The sequence below is a fragment of the Pogoniulus pusillus genome, chromosome 12, assembly GCF_015220805.1.
Source record: "Pogoniulus pusillus isolate bPogPus1 chromosome 12, bPogPus1.pri, whole genome shotgun sequence".
Taxonomy (NCBI): domain Eukaryota; kingdom Metazoa; phylum Chordata; class Aves; order Piciformes; family Lybiidae; genus Pogoniulus; species Pogoniulus pusillus.
Window position 1 is genome coordinate 17,212,001 of NC_087275.1, and position 14,296 is coordinate 17,226,296.

At 44.4% G+C, this 14,296-nt stretch overlaps 1 protein-coding gene across 2 annotated transcripts in view; it reads right to left on the minus strand.

The window, feature by feature from the left end:
- The window catches only part of RUNX1 (RUNX family transcription factor 1), a 76,115-nt gene that overhangs the window by 26,992 nt on the left and 34,827 nt on the right, over nucleotides 1-14,296 (minus strand). The window contains exon 4 of one of the 2 annotated variants that reach the window (XM_064152158.1): nucleotides 4,933-5,124. The exons of the other annotated variant lie outside the window; for it this stretch is intronic. Within the exon in view, the coding sequence (XP_064008228.1) occupies nucleotides 4,933-5,124 (192 nt within the window). The remainder of the gene's footprint in view (nucleotides 1-4,932; nucleotides 5,125-14,296) is intronic. 2 annotated transcript variants of the gene reach the window in all.

Here is a 14,296-nt window from a genome sequence, read left to right on the forward strand (position 1 = left end):
AAACTTTTTTTTTTTTGGATACAGCCAGCTGAAACCCTTCCAGCTAAACAGACCTAGCTTGTAAATTATTTGAGGGAAATATAACTATTTCAACAAACTTTCTCCAGCCTCCTGGTGGTGGTAGTCCTTCAGATCTGGTTCCATGCCATGGGGGTAGCTTCACTGCCTTTCCTTTCCCTCTTTAATTGCTAGTGGCATTGAAAGGAGGGGAAAGGAGAAAAAAGCATCTCTCCTCCTCACCTGGAGTGGGCTTTTGGCACATATTTGCCAGAGATAGGTGATGAAGGGGAGCTTACATTAAAGGAGATCTTCTCTGGCCATTAGTAAAATGTTCACAACTTGGCTCATGGTGAAGAAATTGCACCCAGGGCTGGGGAGAGGGCTACTGCACATCCAGAGGAAGCGCTGCAGACGCGTTGATTGGAAACAACTCACTGCCAGCTCCTGTGCTGCCAGTACTGCCTGTCATAATTCACTTGCCACCACTCCATAGGCTGGGGAGAGGGGAGGCAGGAGTGGGGTTCATAGTAAGGGTGCCAAACTCAGGCAGGGGAGTGTATTTTGGGATGGAGAGATCAGGTGGTTAATCAAGTGGAAATGAGATGATTCAGAGATTGCATCAGGTTGGAAGAGACCCTCAAGGGTCATCTTGTCCAACACTCTTGCAGTAAGCAGAGATATCTCCAACTACAACAGGCTGCCCATGGCCACATCAAATCTAATCTGCTATTAGATCACCATTTACCTGCTCCGCAAGTGCACCAGATTAAGGAAAGACGAGGAGACACGGTCCAAAGAGAACAAGAGAATATCACATTTAGTGTACTGCACAACAGAAAGAGTTGGTGAAGCCCTAATCTTGAAAGCCTGTTTATCTGTTTTGGCAAGGAGCTGTGAGCATGTCAATCTGGATTCTCAAAAGTGCCTGAAAACTGCACTCTGCAACAGCAAAATGGGAAGGCAGAATGACAGCCTTGTTGGAGCTTGCTCTGAAGCACTGCTGAAAGACCACTTCTAACTCTACCTATCTACGGTCTGTTAAGCTGATTTTAAAGTAGAAATACTAAAAACTGGGGCAGGATACATCTGTGGTAGGAACAAAGCCATTTTAATTCCTCGGGCTTAAACGCCGCCCTTGACTCCACTCCTGTTTTTCACCAGTTCATGAGAACCCTGATAAACTTGGGCTGTTTTCGGCGGAATGAGATTACGATAGCAAGGACCTTGAAATGTCTCTTAAACAAAGCATATTGCACCTGGAGGAAGACAAAAGGCTGGCTTGTCGCTACGTTTCATGCTAATTCAAAGAGCTGATCTTTAAATGATCTCTCTTGCTTTGCTATCAGTGCTAATTCTGCTGCTTTGCTTAAAGATCTGTCAGCAATTTTATCACAGCCTCTTATTTCCAGGCATTTTAGATGTGGTCATAAAAGTGTGGTCCCAGCTGAAACTTAACATATAAAGTTGCAAAATTTGAAAGGAAAAAAACAAGCCAAAACAAAGGAAAGCAAAAATGGTTAGTGAGCAAACTCAGATTTTTTTAGGCTATAAAACCTTAAAAAAACCCAGAAGTCTGTAACTTTGACTACAATGATTTTTTTTTTTACTTCTAGTCAAGAGAAATAGCTTTATTTTATTTCTTAAACCTATGGGTAACTACTAAATCACTAATATGAAAGAAAAAAAGAATCCTGAAGTTTTCTAATTGTTTTTGGATTACATTCCTAACCCCACTAGCTAGAAATTCCTTTAGTTAGTTTATGAACTCAACATGAATTCCTCTAGAAGAATACCTTCTTGGCCTGATGACTCACACATCTAAAATATTTCTATTGGCCCTGAAAATGAATATGCTGTAAAAGAGGCATATAAATTCAAATTTATGTAGAACTCTTGAATTACATATCTACCTAGGCTGGTTAATGTTAACCACTGTAAAATCAGTAATCATAACTGTAGTAACTGTTCCAGGCTGGTGTTAGAAGAAACTCAATCACAATATATAGATATATTTATAGTTACTATGCATATAAACTTAAATGTTCATCAAGGATCTTATCTAAATTTTCCAAAACAGCACCCCAGCACAGCTTACATTGCTCTGCTTTCTTTTCACCTCTGTACAGAGGAAGAGGTGAGTTAACGTAGAAGCACTGGCCAGGTTTGAAGCTTTAACTGAATCTCCTCGCTCTGTGTGTGTAGGTCAAATCCTTTGACATTACACGCTTGGTACAAGCACAAAGTAATCTTTCAACTTAAACCACGTGTGATGTGGTGGATGCTTTTTCTCCCCTTCTGTTCCCTTTTGGTCTCTGAATTGGCTATGGTTAGCTCTTTTAAATGAACAGGTGTACTTTCTCCCTCCTTGTGATATGAAAGAAGCATAAAACTTGATTACAGCAATTTATGGTCTCTTAACTTGCTCTGACTTGTATCTATGACACAAGCAGCTTTATGCTCAGATGCAGGACTTGGTAAAATAGGAAGTTAAAATTAACCTCAACCCTTTTATAGATGAAAACCTCAACAAATAAACAGTGGTTTAGTGGCATGGCAAGCTGCCCCTTTAAATCCAAGAACTACTCTGAGATGTCTATTTTGAGTAAGTTTTGTGTTTTAAAAGAAGAAAAAAGATAATTGGACTTGGATAAATAGAGAAGTAGCCTGTGATTCACACTGGTATTGAGTTAATGCAAAGTTAATGCTACTACTTGGAAGTCAGCAGTGCAGGGAGCTTCATGTCTTATTTTATGCCTATATGAAAACAGCATTTTGTGCTTTCTTCACTGAGAGAGTTTCAATAGAAGTGGTTCAGGATGCAAAGATGTGTGGATAGATATGGAAACACTATGGAGCAGGTCAGAAGTGTTTTGGTTTTGGAGGCCATGTGCTCTGAAAAGTAGCATGGTTTATCAAAATTGGAAAACAAATTAAATACCTTAACTGTCTAGAGGTCACACAGGACAGGACAAAAACAAGCCATACTTTGAAAACTGAGCTAAAAATAATGGTGCTGGAGCTCCTTCCCACCATATTCCTTTTTCTGCACTATGATAGCGTGACCCTGAAAAGATGAGCCACAGATACTAAAAGGTGTCTGCAGCAGAGACAGTCCCAAATGAGGGAGGCTTCACTTTGGGGCTTATTTTACTGATAGAGACTGCAAGCCTCAACAAGTTGCTCAATGGATAATGTGTGCATTTTGAGGGCAGAGAGAAGGGGGAGCTGGGAGAAAGCAGCCTCATAGATGAAGACGAGGAAACGTTGAAAGTTCCATTGCTGTCCTCTGAGCTATGTCTGCAGGCAAAACATGTAAAAGTCTTGTTTGCAAAGAGCAAAGCAGAGCAACCTACTGCAACTATTTCTGGAGAGAGCAGCTGAATCCCTGGCCAAGCACGAAAAGCCTATGGCTCTGAAGTTGTACAAGCAAGGGACTTCCACAGGGAAGAGGGATACTCGACGTTAAACCTGATACTCTGCTAAGCGTATAGTGTTCCCAAGAAGCCGAAGAATGTCAGTCTGAGACCAGTACCTCCACCCACATAGTTGCTGGCTGCTGAGTAGCCATAGTAATATGTGCACTTTCTTTTACAGGAACAGAGCTGTGTGCAGGAGAAACCCAAGGCAGTTTGCTCTGAAAATCAGAAGACTAAGTGAGAGAACTGCCAGACACTGGGAGAGAAGCAGCACTGGACCCTTCACCTGAGCTGACCTGACATTGCTCCAGAAAGAGAGAGAGCTGAGTGGTCCTTCCAATTGTCTTTTTGCTCCTCTCTTTCTACAGTATGGCACATGGCAAGGTGCAGATTTATTTCCCATGCTTCTTGAAAATGCTCACAGCAAACTCAACAGCAAATTTGCAGATTTCAGTAAGCAAGAGACCTCCCTAGCTCTGGGAATAAGAGGATGCAGCAAGCGTTTGCTTTAGGTAAGTGATAGCCTTTTCTGCGTGTAACAAAGAGTACTCTGGCTTTAAAACACATGCTGAAAAAAAGAACTAATTTGCATTGGTGGTAACTGTTTCTCTCAAAAAAGCCTAGCAAAGAACTTTGACTAAGGCTATTCCATTTTGGCTGGAAGAATAGAGGAAAAATCCATTAATGACAGTGCTTGCTAAGTTAATGTTGCCCCCATACCCATCCTTAAGTGTACCTCAGCATGAATCTTTGATCCATGTTTTGCAGAACACACATGAGCTGATGCTTTGGTGACCTGATTCACTGCTCACCAAGTTCCAGATGCCTCGAGAGACAGAGTTGGTTTTAGTAGAGACAGACTCAGCTCTAGCAGTGGCAGATAGGATTTCAGTGATGACTTAGTTTCACTGGCATCATCTGAAAGGATGATCTCAGAGGAGATCAGACTCCTGAGTCATCATTTTGCAGGTTTTCATTCAAATAAAACCCCTTTTGATACCACTAGGCACAGAAATATGCTCAAACCAGCCTGCCCATATCAATGTCTTAGCACTAAGAGATGTCTTCAGTGGACAAAGCACCGTGTAAAGCTCTTTTTGTGGGGGCCTTCCTAGGAAAGATCAAAGCAAAGCCTTGATGGGATTTCTCTCTCATTCAAGCACACAATGTACTGACAAATATCTGTCTGGAAGTGCACCTACACAGAGAAAAAGGCCTGGCTTAATACATGTTTTCAAGAAAACAACAGCTTTCAAGACATTACAGTTCTGAGTGAGGCTAACTAACACCATAAGCTGCACTGACTGAGAAGATGAGATAGTTTAGACCCCTTAAAACCTGTCAGGTCTTCAGAAATACAGATATATTTTAGAAACCCCCTCCTCTCACGCATTAAAGGCAGCCAAGGAGAGTCCAGAAGAGATGGAGGGGCAGGGGGCCAGTGCCTGTGAGCCCCAATGCTTCACAGGCTGGTGAGTGGAGATGGGCAAGCAGAGGGAGGATTTCAGGTACTTACCCTGAATCTGACTCTGAGGTTGAGGGTTAAAAGCAGTGGTGTGGTTCAAGGAGGCTCGTGGGTTGGGTGTGGGGGCTGGGTGGTGTGGGCTGACCCTCATGGCTGTACGACGCAACTGCTCCAGTTCACTCAGGCGCTCTGAAAAGGACAAGCTCCCGGGCTTTGTCTGCTCATCTATTTTCTGACGATGTCCTATTGTGGGAGGGGGGGGAAAAAGATCAGAAAATCTCACTGATACATGAGGTCTGTTGACTTATTTTCTTGTTAAAATGTTTTTCCTTAATTGCTTTAACCCCCTGGTCCACTGGCAAAACACCTAAGTAGCTACCAGGCATCCGAAATTAAACTGCAAGCACCTCCACTGCTTGTTCTTCACAAGCAATTACACACACGTTGTAATCATACCATGGGGAAGCCTGAGACGTGACCTAGTCTGAAGAACAAGATCCACTGAAAACTGCAGTGTCTTTTTACACCTTGCACTGGAAGAAGAGCTTCTAAAAGGAGAACTGTCTGTGAGGATGCATAAAAGAAGGGAACATTGAGTGGCCTCTGTGCTAAACCTGTGCTTTTAGGCTATAAAACAACAAATCCAAACAAATTCCATGTTTTGATCCTTTGGCAGAGGATTTACAGACAGGAGTAGGAAAAAGAAACCCATAACAACAACAACCACCTCCCAACAAACCACCAGAAACTGTCAGAAGTGAAACTGCAGTAATGAAGTTGCTCTTAGTGGCATCGAGAGCTTCAGAAACCTGAGGTTCTAGCAGACATTTGAGAGTAGTTACTAACCCTACAGCACTGGACAGTCAAGAGTGGACTTGATCATAGCTACACGGGAGTTAGAGAGTCCAGCACTCCCCATGGCAGCACAGTCCTCATGAAGCTCTAATGCTGTGGCCCTGTGGGGCTGGAAGAGTGATAGGGAAGGCACTGGAGAGGTTCAGCTCCAGCATAGCACTGGGGCATGTCCAGATTCAGGAAAGGACAGAGACACATTTCATCCAGGGCAGGACTGGCTTCAAGATAAGCCTCGGTTCAGCAGCGAGCAGTATGCAAAGACTAAGGTAATGCATTTCTCTTGCCCGTGGCTGCTCTCTGTGCTGGGATCCCTTGTGTTAACCCACAACCACAAAGACAGAGCATACAAGAGGGATGTTTTATTCACTGGAACATGCTGTCTCTGGTAGGCACAGATTTTAAATCCTTCTTCCACCTCTTTAAGAGCTAATCTATTGTCAGAAATTTGCAAACCACTTCTGTGTCCTTTGGTTTCCAGTCTTAAGAGATAGCCTTCAAAAGTGAGATACCTTATTCTGGAAGTCTGATGAGGCTGAAATAGAAACCTCCCTAGCAGGATCATGTTTGCTGAAATGTCTGAAATAGGATGGTTCAGACACATTCAAAACCAGTGGAATCAAAAACTTCCTGTATCATTTTCTCATCTCCATTAAAGACCACAGAAAACATCTCTTCAGGAGGAAGACCAGAAGAAGACTGTCTCTGGCACACAAAGATGCTTTCTTTAAACAGAAGGCAAAATACTGGCTCCAGCTGTATTTACTCAATGGCATAGGGTCCCCAGCTCCAAAGATGTTATTTTCATACCTTCTACCCTCATTCCTCTCATACTTTCAGACCCTCTTGTGGAGCAGTGGATGCCAGGATCCCTCTTCCCCCCCCAATTCCATTTCTGCACGTTGCATTTGTCACAGGAAAGCAGCTGGCTCACGAATCTTTGTGTTTTATCCATTCCCTTAGTGAGCTGTGGGGCACTGTCTATCTGCTCCCTATTTTCATTTTCCTCTTGTGAACAGCTGCCTTCTGCAGCTTCCTTTGCATCTCTGTCCTCTCTGCAAGGAGGTGGACAGTGACGTTCCTATGGTGAGTCTTCTCTCAACTCATGGCCACAGCTGTCAAACAGATTGGCACAAAGCTCCTGAAAATAATCCACTCTGCCCTTTTCCACGCATCTCTGTAGTAGTTAATACAGAAACATTCACAAACCTTCCAATTTTGAGTACCAGTGAATAAGCAGCAAAAGATCTCCGAAGAACTCTGAATGCCCCTAACTCTACAGAGCACTCTTTCAAGCTGCCCTACCAGCTCAATCAAGACACAGGACTATTTTATGCACTGAAAGAAAAAAAGTACATTTAAAGGCAGTTCCCAGTAGCTGGATTTCTAAAATTAAATGTTATAACTCATGCTATGGTTCCAAATCGCAGTGGCTCAGTGTTTCTTCCTGTTGCCAGGCCCCTTGGCACAGTTTGAACTGTCTCAAATTCCACTGTGCTGTAAATTAGCCCAAGAGGAAAAAAAAAAAGAGGCATTATGTAGTAGTGGTTTCACTATTAAAGAGACCCATTAGGGACTCTAAAACTGAGGAAGAAAAGGAGGGGAGAAGGTAAGAAAGACGAAAAAGACTTTTATCTGACATTTTGGTTGGTCAAGAGCAAATGCTTCATTTGTCAGCAGTTGCAAAGCTGGATGCTGCCTCAAGCCTTGGTCTTCTGACCCTGGACTTGAATGCAAACATGCAGAGTCATGAGAGAGTTGTAAAATGCCTCATACATTTGGATTATTTTAAGCTTCAACATGCTGAGCCTAGGGCTTGCAGAGCCAAGAGCCAGATCCTTCCAAATCCATTCCGCCAATGTAATTTATTCCTAATTTCAGATTCCGCTCAGACATCTTCTGCTCTTACATGAGCACACCAATGACCTCTTGCTACCCTGTCTTCTCCTTCTACCTCCCTGGTGCTGCTCTCCCAGCATCTGGAGCTTTCCTGCCTGGCATGCAGCCATCAGGGCAAGCCTGTATGCTAGCAGCCTCACAGGGAGGTGAGTGGTTCCTCTGAAGCCTACAGGACAAGGGCTGCATTAAGGCAGCTGAGGAAGGAATTAGCTTTCCTGCTTTGAATACACTTCAGGTACTAATTTTATACCAAGCTGGCACAAAACACTGGGCAGGGCAGACAAACCTAAGCTCACTCTGAACAAAGCAGTGAGCAGGCAATGAGCAGGGCAAATTAACCCAGGCACAGCATCCTCCCAAGGTCACTGCAGGGCACCTCATTCCCAGGCCAGCTCTTTCTGAGCTGATGGGAGTATCCCCACCTGTCTCTGCACCTCACATTCATCAAGTGAAACTCCTGCTCCTCTCTCCACTCCAGCAGTATGTTGTCCCAGATCATCCTGCTAAATTTTGGGCATTAAAGAAGGGTGTCTCAGCTAGCAGCCTCTTGCACTGTGCTTCCTGTGTGGTTATACCAGTGGTGCATGGGCACACCCAAGCTCTGTTTCATCCCTTGGGCTTGTGGAAATTCCACTCGTGTTGATACACTTTGGGTAGGAAGACCACCATCAACAGGTTTCTCCTTCTCAGAGGAGCTCCACTGGTGATTTTGTCCATTCATTGCAATTTATGGTGAGAGGTGTACAGAGTCAGTGCCAGATAACTGCCATCTCAAGATGTAGCTTCAAAAAGTGGGTAATTTTCTTTTACCCCCAGTCAGAAGTGCTACTCAGCCTATTTTTCCCTTGCTGACTGCTGCAGGCAGCAACGTAGAACCTGTTTTGCACAAAGACTGCAGCAGCAGAGCAAAGAACTATGTCAGAAAAAGGAAAAAAAATATAAAAGGTTTTCCCAAGCCACTACAAATGTAGAGTATATATGAGTATAAATGAGTAGAGCTTTTCTAGGGTGACTTGTATTTTTAAGTTTATTAGCTTTACTTTGAAGTTACTCTCTAAACAGCTTGCTTACAGAGCAGACAAGTTCTCCTCACTTCACCCCTGCAAAGCCCAGGACTATTATTATCCCCCTTTTATAGATGGAAAACTGAGTGACAGAGAAATTAGGTGACTTGCCTGTGGTCAGGCATTGACCCTGTGGCAGACACTCCTCTCCCAGCTCATTGTGGTGACAACGAGCCCAAGCTTTCCTTTTGCAGGAGAGCAGCATGGTGCAGGATGAAAAAAGTGGCAGGAAGGCACTTGAAAACTGGTGCAGCTCTGCCAAGCCAGCAGTTTGGCCATGAGGATCTGCCACTTTTGCAAACTGGGTGGAACTTCACAGACGTCCATCAGACATCCAGTTGTTGAAGTAGACATAGTTTCAGAGAGTGCAGATAGAACAGGCTTGCCACAAGACAGCACTGCTGTCCTCTTTCTTTCCCTGCATCCCCATGGTTTTTATCAGGAATCAATTTGCAAGTTCCAGCAGAGGAAAGAAAATGGCAGATGTTTTTTCCCCTTTAGGCTGCAGGGTCAATGTTTGAGACACTGGAATAAACAGGTGTCTATCCAGCCTGCTTGGCTAAACCAGAGGGTTTAGTGGGGGGGTGTTAGACTTCTTATTCTCTTGTCCCATTCAAGTGAGGCCAGGTGTATTTTTTTTTACACGGAATATTGAACAAGAAGGGGACAGAAGAATTCAGGGATACTTTTACAGCAACACAACATGAAAGTGTTTTCCCTCTTAACGGGAGGGAAATGCAGTTTTACAGACTTTAAGAGACTGTGGAGCACTCAGTTTGGCCTGCAGCCTTCTGTTTTGAGCTATGATTGCAGAAACAAGAAGAACAACGTGCTTTGGCAGTCCCCATTTTCCTGCACAACAGACATTCACTGGGAACAGTTGTGCATTCTGGGTTTCACATTGTGGCCAGCCTCATGCATATGACAACAGTGCTCTGGACTGCCTGCAGACGCAGAAGAAGAAAATGATCTCCATCACCTTCCTTTTAACCTGGCTTTAAATGGTGTCACTAGATGCCTTTCAGGTTCAGAAGGAGAGAAGCAGGTAAAACAAAGGGTAAAGAAAGGTGTTGCCACTCTCATTCTGCCAGCTGAGGCTACCGAAACTCATCTGAGTATGCAGGATTGTTTTACAAGTAAACATCTCTGGAACGGATTAATGGAAGGAAGTCACAGGACAATTACACTCTTCTGTTGCTTGCTCTCCTTCACTCACAAATCTGACTCTTTGAAGCTCATGCATAAGGAGGTACTAATGCCCACAAAAGGTTTGAGCTTGGTGGACTACGTATCTGATGGAGACTCGGTGGCTCACGGCTGCTGAGCATCCTGGCTAGAAGCAAACCCAAGAAGAAACACCACAGTTTTTCATGTTAATTATCCACAGACTGTCTGCCCCAAATCAGCAGGTTGTACTTGCATGGAGATAGTATAAGGGGGAATTTAATTAAATGGACTCCTTTCTCCACAATGGAAGCAGGATACATCCCTTTCTCTTATTTGCTCCCTCTTTTCCCAGGTAGAAATGGAAACTTCACACCCAAAAAGTGGATTATACACAGGAGAATACAGCATCTAGCCAGGCTTTGCTGAAGTAGGAAGTGGCTGATGAGACCTGATCCTTTAGTTCAAAGAAAGCTGGCATCTCCTCTTTTCAGGGCTGTTTGTGTTCAGGGCTTTGGTTTGGCTGCCGCTCTAGTGGGGTAGAAAATAAGCCACTTTTCATTGTGCTCAATTAATAAAGTGGTAAATGTTGTTTTGTCCGTGGAGCTAAAATTAATACAGCTATTTTGTTCCCAGTGAAGGATGGGAAGAAAATATACTCCTTCACACTATTCTAGGAAGTGAACACACTACCTTTAGTGCAAGAAAGGATACATTCTTGAAAACAAGAGCCAATTAGAATGTAGTACTTCTGTATTGCTAACTAGCTGGGAAATATAAATACTTGAAAATCAACTATCCTGATGACAAAAAAAGATGTGTTTGTTTGGAGGTTTTTTTTGTTTGCTTTTGTTTGGTTGGTGGGTTTGGTCTTTTGGCTAAAAATAGAAGTAGTGCCTTAAGTGCATAAGCCATTAAGATATTTCTATGTGCCAGATATAAAATACATTGCATATTGTTTTTCCACTATTTCCTGTCTGCAGAGAAAGAGCAAGTAGTATAACTTTTCTAGGATGCTGTTTGCTCTCGTTTCCAACAGATCTGACCTGATCCTGCAGGGATGCACATACATGCTTAGCATAAGGCACTAACCATTGCTACATAGCAGCTCACAGGGCTCTTGGAAATCAAGCTTGAAAATAAAACTAATTTGCAGAGTGGTTTCCTCTCTAGCCTCCATCACTTGGAAAATACTTACACTGGATTAAGGCATTTGAAGGATCAGTATGGGACAATGTCAGAGCTCATTAACTTCTAGTACTGTGTTAGAAGTGTAATATTAAAAGATCCTAATAAAGGAATTAGGCACATTGTACAATATTTTCTCTTACCTTAATTAAAAGTATTATTGCTAAGGTGAGGACAAATAATGTTGTTGGTAGTCAGAGTTTCAAGCAGACTCATCATGGGTATTAGTCTTCACAGGATCACAGGATCTCAGGGGTTGGAAGGGACCCAAACAGATCATCGAATCCAACCCTTCTGCCAGAGCAGGACCCTACAATCTAGCTCAGGTCACACAGGAATGCATCCAGACAGGCCTTGAAAGTCTCCAGAGAAGGAGACTCCACAACCTCTCTGGGCAGCCTGTTCCAATGCTCTGGGACCCTTACAGTAAAGAAGTTCCTCCTTGTGTTGAGGCAGAACCTGCTGTGCTGCAGCTTACATCCATTGCTCCTTGTCCTATCAAAGGGAGCAAGTGAGAAGAGCCTGTCCTCCCCACCCCCTCCTGACTCCTAGTCCTCAGTTATTTATAAACGTTTATTAAATGTCCTCTCAGTCTTCTCCAGACTAAGAAGTCCCAGCTCACTCATAAGCCATGCCCTCCAGTCCCCTAATCATCCTTGCAGCCCTCCCCTGGGCCCTCTCCAGCAGATCCCTGTCCCTCTTGAACTGGGGAGCCCAAAACTGAACACAGTATTCAAGATGAGGTCTCATCAAGGCAGACTAAAGTGGGAGGAGAACCTCCCTTGATCTGCTGGACACACTCTTCTTACTATACCCCAGGATCTCATTGGCCTTCTTGGCCACCAGGGCACATGGTTGTCCCACGGATAACTTGTTATCCACCAGGACCCCCAGGTCCTTCTCCACAGGGCTGCTCTCCCCTTGGTAAATCCATGCTGACTACTCCTGGTAACCTTCTTCTCTTCCAAGGGCCTTGAGATGCCCTCCAGCAGGAGCTGCTCCATCATTTTTCCAAGGATGGAGGTGAGGCTGACTGGTTGATAGTTCCCTGGAACCTCCTTCTTGCCCTTGTTGAAGACTGGAGAGACATTGGCTCTCCTCCAGTCCTCAGGCACCCCTCCTGTCTGCCATGATTTGGCAAAGATGACGGAAAGTGGCAGAGCAATAACCTCAGCCAGCTCTCTCAGCACTCTTGAGTGCATCTCATCAGGGCCTTGTGAATGTGCAATTTGTGTCCCTGATCCCTAACCCAGTATTCACTGACCAGTGGGGAGCATTCTCTCCTCCAGGCTTCCTCTCCTTCATCTAGCATCTGGAGTACGGAGCGGGGGAGTTCAGCCTTAGGCATAAAGACTGGAGCAAAGAAGGCATTTGGCAACTCTGCTTTCTCTGCACCCTCAGCTCTCAGGGCTGCCTCCTCCTTCAGCAGTGGCCCCACACCTTTCCTCTGCTTCCTTTTCCTACTGATAGATTTGAAGAAGCCCTTCTTATTCTCTTTCACTTCCTTTGCCAGCTTCAATTCCCAGAGGGCTTTGGCTTTCCTTGTTGCCTTCCTACATGCCCTGACAACTTCTCTGTAGTTCTCCCAAGTGACCAATCCCTTCTTCCATGAATTGCAAGTTACTTTCTTCCCTGAGATTTCCTTCGGGAGCTCCTTGCTCAGCCATGCAGGTCTCCTAGCACATCTACCCGATTTTTGACTCAGGGGAACACACCTAGCTTGGGCTTGGAGGAAGTGGTCTTTAAAAATTAACCAATTTTCTTGGGCTCCTTTACCCTCTAGAGCCTTAGGCCATGGGATTTCTGCAAGTATGTTTCTGAAGAGCACAAAGTTAGCTCTGCAGAAGTCCAGGGTTGTAATTCTACTTGTTGGTCTGCTTCTACCCTGTATAATGCTAAGCTCCACTATGTCATGATCACTGTCCCCAAGGCTGCTCCCAACCTTAATGTCCTCAACCAGTCTCTCTTTATTAGTTAATACAAGGTCCAACAGTGCCTGGCTGTGGGAGCTTCCCAGCAAATATCAGGGTGATTAAAGTCACCCTTAAGTACCCAGGAGTTAGCTCTAGAGGCTACCTCCAGTTGCCTTGAAGATCTCCAGTGCTCCCTTCCAACTCCTAACATCCTGTGATCCTGTGATGAGCAATTGTGGGGTTTTGTTGCTTTTTCCTAAGCACTGTACAACACAAGTCTTGTTTCCAGACAGAAGGAACATGATGGCAGACAGGATATTATGCTCAACATTTTCGTGCTGTGTCTGTAATCACCAGCAGAATCAGTGTTGGTCATCAGCTCTGACTGGATGGTAGCACAGAGTGCAGGGCAACCCTGCGAATGAGGCTGGATACTGTGTGATTTGATGACCAAGATGACATTCTGCAGCCCTTCAGAAGCAAAATGCTGAGCAATACCAAGCACAGACAGGTTGACACAGGGAAGTGACGTGCTTCTCCTGCCAGATCCCTGGCAAATCTCACCCTTTCTGCATCTACCTTGTTACTCTAACTACCTGCAGACAGACTAGATGTTGCAGACTGATCTTATGATGGGCATTTAATTTCTCCAGCAGCTAATCCAGTTGGGCTCCACGTTGAACAAGTGTCCAGTGATACCAAGGTGAATAAAGATTTATAGGGCAAATTCCCTGCTCTCCAGTAACTTCTCACTTTTCCTGAGGGACACCTCAGGTAGTTTCTTGAGCCTGTTTGGGAGGTTAGTCACCCTACTGCAATGACATGCACCCTAAATGGCTGGTGCATTTTTTTCTTATGTGTTCTAACAGTAGTTAAACAATATTTTGGCTTTTTCCCCCCTCTTATCTCTTCTATTTTTTTTTTCTGTCAGTGTTTTTAAATAAAATTCGCACAAGCAGATGCTATAGGTAGAGCAAAATTTGCACTGAAAAGGAGTTCTGCCCTGGAACAAACCAGAGCAGGTGACAGAATCTGGATCAAGCCCCTCTTGTCTGGTCTATATTAGAAAACAAACTTTGGCTTCCTGTTCTCCTAGTCAGCCTTCTGTCAGGCTGTGGCACTTTTGGCCACTGATTCACTATCTCTGGGCTGCCCAGGGAGGTGGTGGAGTCATCGTCCCTGGAGGTGTTCAAGAAAAGACTGGATGAGGCATTTAGTGCCATGGTCTAGATGACTGGATAGGGCTAGGGGATAGGTTGGACTGGATGATCTTGGAGGTCTCTTCCAACCTGGTTGATTCTATGATTCTATCCAGGTGTGCTATCCAGGTGTGGT